The sequence below is a fragment of the Elephas maximus genome, chromosome 4 (genome assembly GCF_024166365.1).
Source record: "Elephas maximus indicus isolate mEleMax1 chromosome 4, mEleMax1 primary haplotype, whole genome shotgun sequence".
NCBI classification, from domain to species: Eukaryota; Metazoa; Chordata; class Mammalia; order Proboscidea; family Elephantidae; genus Elephas; species Elephas maximus.
Genome location: NC_064822.1, coordinates 181,984,102 through 181,990,671, shown reverse-complemented (window position 1 = coordinate 181,990,671; position 6,570 = coordinate 181,984,102). Strand labels below are relative to the sequence as shown.

Sequence of the window (6,570 nt, the reverse complement as noted above, 5' to 3'; positions counted from 1 at the left end):
GGGGCATGTGGGGCTGCCATGTGAACCCCTTGGTGGAGCTCCAGGGGTATGAGAGACTCCAGAGCACTTCTCTGTACGTAGAGGGTTTGGGGGGTTGCTAGAGGCTTGAGGGGCAGGAAGGTCCCTACTTGGCCAGAGATTCCTGGCTGGTCCAGATGTACCAGGCCTGATCAATCGCCCATCTTACAGGTGGGGACACTGAAGCCCAGGGAGGGAGGGAGCATGCCGAAGTCACATAGCAAATCCACCAATGAGCTGGTCTGAATTGGAACTCAGCTCCCTGGCTTCTGAGACACGGCTAATGTTTTTCTATTGTAACGTGGCTGTTTCAGCTTTTTTTTTTTTTGGTCTAAAGCTCTAATGACAACAGTCATTTTTTATCATTAGGAAAAAATAAGAAACACAGACCAGGATGAAAATAAACTCCACCCAGACAGGTCTATTTTGCAGGCTGGTGTCTTCCCTCCAGTGTTTGTTCCCTGTGTCCTGAGGCCCTCACTCGTGCACATCGGGGACACTGGTCCCTATGCACCTCCAGCTCACGCACTCACCGGGACCCCCTCCTGCCATCAGTAGGTCCTGAGGGGCAAGAAGTGCCTTCAGGAAGTCAAGTCTGAGGTGGGAATGACCCTCTACTATCTCCCCTTCAGATAACCCTCCCCCTTCCAGATGTCCCTTGAAGGAGGCTCCTACCTCAGTTTCCCCTCCTGGCTCCATTACTCGGCAGGGTTGGCATGGGTAGCCCCATACCTCCGTTCCCCATCCTGGACCCCCCCCACCCCGCCTCGGGGCTGCAGACCCACACCATTCCCTCTCGCACTCCCCTCTCACCTCTTCCCTGGCACAGGCTTCTGCTATGGGTGCTGGCAGCCCCCGGCGGGGCGCGGGCCCTCCCGACGGCGGCTGGGGCTGGGCTGTGCTGGGCGCCTGCTTCGTGGTCACCGGTTTCGCCTATGGCTTCCCCAAGGCTGTGAGCGTCTTCTTCCGTGAGCTCATGCGCGACTTTGGTGCCGGCTACAGTGACACGGCCTGGGTGTCCTCCATCATGCTGGCCATGCTCTATGGCACTGGTCAGTGCCCCCTCGGGCCCCTCCCTGCCGCCCCACGGCCCAGGAGTGAGGGCCCAGGAGCAGGCACCAGGGGATACCTGACGCCTGAGCACTCCCGGAGCAGGCAGAAACACCAGGAAACTTTAGCCTGAGAGGAAAGGGGCAACAGCCAAGCTTGGCCACCGCGCAGGGCCCTCCATTCCTAGCCAACAAACCCATGCCCGCCCATTTTGCAGGTGGGGAAACAGGTCAAAAGAGCCTTCCCCCTCCCGCCACTCTAACCTTAGAGTTCTGATTCTGCCAGTCCCGAAAAGCTTAGGGAGGCAGCCCAGTGGGGACTCCAGGGCTGTGCCAGGCAGGGACTTGGAGTGTGTGAAGATAAATACAAAGGGATGGGGTCAGCCCCTCTCCTTTAGGCTCCGGCATCTCAGGAGAGGTGGCGATGGGGCTCTGGGCCAGGGCATGTCCCTCCCCTGGCACCTTGTAGGGCCCTGTTTCCTTGACCTGTCCCAGTCGAGTTGTGTGGCTTGGCCAGACACTGCCATCTCCGGGTCCTTGAACCAGAGGTGACCTTAGCCCTTTGAAGCTCCTTCCATGGCTAGGAGGTGCAAGGCCTGGAGTGTGGTGCCCACCAGAGAGATTGGTCCAGCCCCAGTGAAGACCCTATCCTGTCCACAGGCCCTGTGTCCAGCATCCTCGTGACGCGCTTTGGCTGTCGCCCAGTGATGCTGGTGGGTGGGCTGTTGGCCTCGGCGGGCATGGTCCTGGCCTCCTTCGCCACACGCCTCCTGGAGCTGTACCTGACGGCTGGGGTGCTCACAGGTGAGGGTGCTCACAGGTGAGGGGGCCCACCACTCTTCTCCGATGCAGTGCGGATACTCGGTGGTGGGGGGAGGAGTCGGGAGTCCTGGATGGGAGACCGCCTGTCCTCAGTTTCCCCCGAGGGGTGGCCCTTGGAGCTCCGGGCCCAGTTTCCCCGGGTTCTGCCCCTACTGGGGGCTGGGGAAGGCGCCGGGCAGAGCCGGGCTCAGCGCCGCCTCGCCCGCCCGCAGGCCTGGGCCTGGCCCTCAACTTCCAGCCGTCGCTCATCATGCTCGGGCTCTACTTCGAGCGGAGGCGGCCTCTGGCCAACGGGCTGGCGGCGGCGGGCAGCCCCGTGTTCCTGTCGGCGCTGTCGCCGCTCGGCCAGAGGCTGCTGGAGCACTTCGGCTGGCGCGGCGGCTTCCTGCTGCTCGGGGGCCTCCTGCTGCACTGCTGCGCCTGCGGCGCCGTCATGCGGCCGCCCCTGGAGCCGCGCGGGGCCCGCGCCGGGGCCGCGGCGGAGCAGGTGGAAGCGGGCGGCGCGGGGCTGCGCCTGCACGAGGCGCCCCCTGGCGGCCGGACCCGCCGCCGCCTGCTGGACGTGGCCGTGTGCACCGAGCGCGCCTTCGCCGTGTACGTCGTCACCAAGTTCCTGATGGCTCTCGGGCTCTTCGTGCCCGCCATCCTGCTGGTGAACTACGCCAAGGACGCGGGCGTGCCCGACGGCGACGCGGCCTTCCTGCTGTCCATCGTGGGCTTCGTGGACATCGTGGCGCGGCCGGCGTGCGGCGCCCTGGCGGGCCTGGCGCGCCTGCGGCCGCGCGTCACCTATCTCTTCAGCCTGGCCCTGCTGGCCAACGGGCTCACGGACCTGGGCAGCGCGCGCGCGCGCTCCTACGGCGCTCTGGTGGCCTTCTGCGTCGCCTTCGGCCTCTCTTACGGCATGGTGGGCGCGCTGCAGTTTGAGGTGCTCATGTCACTCGTGGGTGCGCCCCGCTTCCCCAGCGCACTGGGTCTGGTGCTGCTCGTCGAGGCCGTGGCCGTGCTCATCGGACCACCCTCTGCCGGTGGGCCCCGCGGGAGGCGGAATGGCGCCGCCTAGTGCCCCCTAAGTCCAAGGGAAGCCCCCTCCCTGTCCCAGATGGCGCTTTCAGGAGTGAGAGGAAAGGACCCATCGGGCGGAGACTTGGTCCGTTAGCCCCTCCCTCAGGCTGGTACCACCAGCTCTAGCTCTGAGTGGGTACTGAGCAGCCAGGAAAGGTGATAGCCCGCCCGCTCCATCACCTCCAGCAGTTCTCAAACTGGCCCTGTGAAGTACAAATGCTTGTTCTCATTGCACAGATGGGGAAACCGAGGCACAAAGGCTTACTACAGTTGCAGTCCCAGAGGTTGAACATGGTCTGGCTGATGTCAAATGCTAACGCCCTTGAAATCCTTTGTCTGGGTGCTCTGGTCTCCCAGTCTCTGAGGGCGATAGGGTTAGGGACATGTCTTTTGGGGGACCTGCCCTGGGACCAGGAGCAGGGTGGGGTGGGTGCTCAATGGGTGGATGCGGAGGAGGGGAGATGCTGGTGCCTTCAATAACGGAGACATTCACTGTTTCCGTAGGCATCTGCCCAGGGTGGTCAGGGAGGGCTTTCTGCAGGGCAGAGCAGGAGCCCCGGGGAGGGAACCAGCAGGAACCAGCACAGGGCGTGTTTGTGAGACAATGTTCCCATACGGGGGAGGCAGGAACTAAAATTGGAAAGGTAGTGCTGTCTGTCCAATGGTTCTGAGGGGCCCCATGTGCCCTCCTGGTGACAACCCCTCCCTCCATCGGCAGTCCTGATCCTGCTTGAGAAACCCACTTGGTTTCTACTCAGAACCGGCCACTCATTAATAAGCAGAAAACTTGTTTTTTTTCCACTTTGGATTCTGCCCGACTCTCCCTTCTTGGGATGATCTCATAATTAACAAATAGGGACACTCTGAGAGTGAAAAGGGCCACTAGTAATAATTACACTGCTGTGGCCTAGAACTTTCCGGGGAGAAGCAGGATGCATGGCCACTCATTTCTCCCACTTTGTGGACAGGACAAGTGTGGCGTTCAGGTTGTCATGAACAGTGGGAAACTGCCTGTGGGCAGGAGAGGGCTGAGCTCAGGCTGTAGGGTGGATTGATGGTGGGGAGAGGCCACCTTTATGGGGCCCAGGCTGCCTGTCTCTGTAAACAGGTTGGGCTGCCCATCCTGTCTTTGGGGCCAGGCTGACCAAGCCCACTTCTTAAGCGTTGTCATCTTATCTGACTAAGGTCAAGCAGCAAAGCCCCTGAGCCAGTGTGTGGGTGACCCCAAGCCCACCACCAAAAGCCTCAAAACCAGCCCTCACTTTCCCGCCCAGAGGCTCAGGGACCCATTTTCCATTTTCTCATTTGACCCTGGGTGGATCTAAAGGGCAGGGAAGAAGGCACATGGAGTGAGGAGGTGGAGAAGACAGTGTGATTAATCACATCAAAGATATGACAGGGCTGCATATGGGAGAGACAGGGACAGTGCTGGCTGGGCAGCAACCAGGATGGCAGGTTTGGAGGAGTACTGCTCAGAGGCGCTCAGGCAGGAGAGCACCAAGGCCACAGAGATGCCTGCCCAGGGGTCACAGCTGGCTGCAAGCAGCAACGGAACGCTTCAGAGAGAGGGTGGGGCCCAGAGGGACCACAGTTTAGGGAAAAATATTTGCAATTAGGAGATTTTCCTGATTACGAAAGTACTATGTATATGTGATAGAAAACTTGGAAAATATCAAGAATAAGTGTTACTTCCCCACAAGCCCTGGCTCCCAGTCTGGTGTTCACGGGCTTCCTGGGACGGACAGGAGGTGGCCTGCGGGGTGGCAACAGGGAGGACTGATCCAGGCCCCTGAACACAAGGGGGTAAAAGTGGGAAGAGCAAGAGCTGGAGGTCTCTGGGAGAGCAGGGCCGAGCTCAGTGCCCCAGCCCACCCCTAATATCACAGGGCCCTTGCGGTGCCTGAGTCAGGGGAGCGCTTTATGAACTGTAAAGTGCTGCCTCACCAAAGGGCCTATATCACTTAGAAATGAGGGCCAGAAAGGGGAAGTGGCATTTTTAAGGACTCAAATGCAAAACCCACCAGGGGTTTCCCACCTGTCAGATGGGTGTGGGGAGGTGGAGGGTGGGGTCCCTGCAGGCCCTTACCTCTGTGTACCCTCCCCCTGCCCAGGACGCCTGGTGGATGCACTGAAGAACTATGAGATCATCTTCTACCTGGCCGGCTCTGAGGTGGCCCTAGCCGGGCTCTTCTTGGCCGTGGCTACCCACTGTGGTCTGCGCTGCTCTCGGGACATCCCGCCTGGCCCGGGTGCTGAGAACGGGGCCAGTGGCACCGAGGATGCTGAGGCTGAAGGGGACTCTGAGGCTGAAAGGGACACCGAGACGCTGCCTGCTGGTGCAGCAGACCCCGGCAGCCTTGAGACCCTGGAGGTGCTGAGCCCCCAGACCAGGCTCGTGGAACCTGAGGCAGAGGTGGGGCCCAGGCTGGAACCTGAGCTGGACGCTGGGCCCGACCCTGAGCCAGACCTTGAGTCAGACCCTAAGCCAGGGCAGCATGCAGCAGAATAACAGAGTGGCCGGGTGACTTCAGGAAAGTGGCTTCCCCTCTCGGAGGGCTTACTGCAGCAGGAGGCTGGTCTAGAGTGACCACCCTGGGGTCCAAGTCGAGGTTCCCATCTGATTCCAGAGAACTCTTCCCTCACTACCCAGTGGGCCATGGTGGCTCTGCTTCCCCCTCAGCGAAGTGAGCTGCAGATGGACAGGGTCGGGCCGTGTAACAACGCTCATAAAGCTCAGCTAAGATACTAGCGTCTCTGTTCCTGCGCCTCCTCTGTGCTCAGCCACACCGACACAGGGTGGGTGGGCAGGAGGGAGTCTGAGAGCCCTCTGGGGCCCTGGGACTGGGGTCTTAAGTCGGGCCGGAGTGAAGGGAGTATCAGGTGCGTGAGGGTTGGGGCTAGAGGTGGGCATGGCTTCTGCCGCAGCTCCACTGCCCCCGAGCTATTCACTGAAGTCTGGGGGCTTGGTGTCCTCCTGAGGTGTTGACAAGGGGTTGGCGGTAACTGCAGCTCAAGGGTGGGAGCTGGTTGGAGGGAGGGGGCCCCAGCAGCCTGTTAGAGAGCACACGGTCCCCAAGTCACAGGTGGGAGTAAACCTGGCCCTGAGCCTGGGTCTCCTGCACACTGGAGGTTGAGTGAACGACTCCATCTTGTGGTGTGCCTAGGGGTGTGGGCCATGCGGCAGTAACGCGTCCACATCCCACCTCTCTGAGAGGACACCCCTCCAGCCAAGCTCCAGGTCTTTTCTGTCTCTAGGGGACAAATCCCCAGTGTGTTGGGAGGGGGTGCTGGGACCTTGGCTGTGGATGCTGCTCCCGTGGACACTGCCGTGTCTCTGTGGGCAGCCTGGTCACCCGCTGGCCCTGGCACCTGCTCTTCCTTGTCAGGGAGTTGCAGGACTGTCTCCACTCTTACATTTTGCTTTTCTGGACCCCCAAGTGCAGGGATTTTCATGTGCAGTTCTGCTCCCTTTATGTATTCTCATCCCACAAAGGTGACAAGCCTTTCTGTCTTCTCCCAAATGTCGTATGTGGGGAGCAGGCCCCAGTGGAGGAAGACGCCTTGCTCCCGCTGACATTCCGCTCCTTCCAGCACGGCTCTGCGGCAGAGCCCGCCC

General features: G+C 60.9%; 1 protein-coding gene across 1 annotated transcript; it reads left to right on the top strand.

Annotated features, from left to right (window-relative positions):
• Positions 1–5,624, top strand: SLC16A8 (solute carrier family 16 member 8). Its single transcript, XM_049881600.1, has 5 exons — positions 1–73; positions 848–1,070; positions 1,728–1,871; positions 2,102–2,917; positions 5,066–5,624. Exons 2-5 carry the CDS (start codon positions 857–859, stop codon positions 5,461–5,463), a joined length of 1,572 nt encoding a protein of 523 aa, XP_049737557.1. The 5' UTR covers positions 1–73; positions 848–856; the 3' UTR covers positions 5,464–5,624.
• Positions 5,625–6,570: the final 946 nt, after the last annotated feature.

Bases quoted from the DNA above. Each gene is read 5' to 3' on its own strand.
- SLC16A8 (XM_049881600.1), top strand. From the start codon at position 857: ATGGGTGCTGGCAGCCCCCGGCGGGGCGCGGGCCCTCCCGACGGCGGC. The intron at 1,872-2,101 runs GTGAGGGTGCTC...GCCCGCCCGCAG, and splicing joins GACGGCTGGGGTGCTCACAG to GCCTGGGCCTGGCCCTCAAC. The intron at 2,918-5,065 runs GTGGGCCCCGCG...CCCCCTGCCCAG, and splicing joins CATCGGACCACCCTCTGCCG to GACGCCTGGTGGATGCACTG.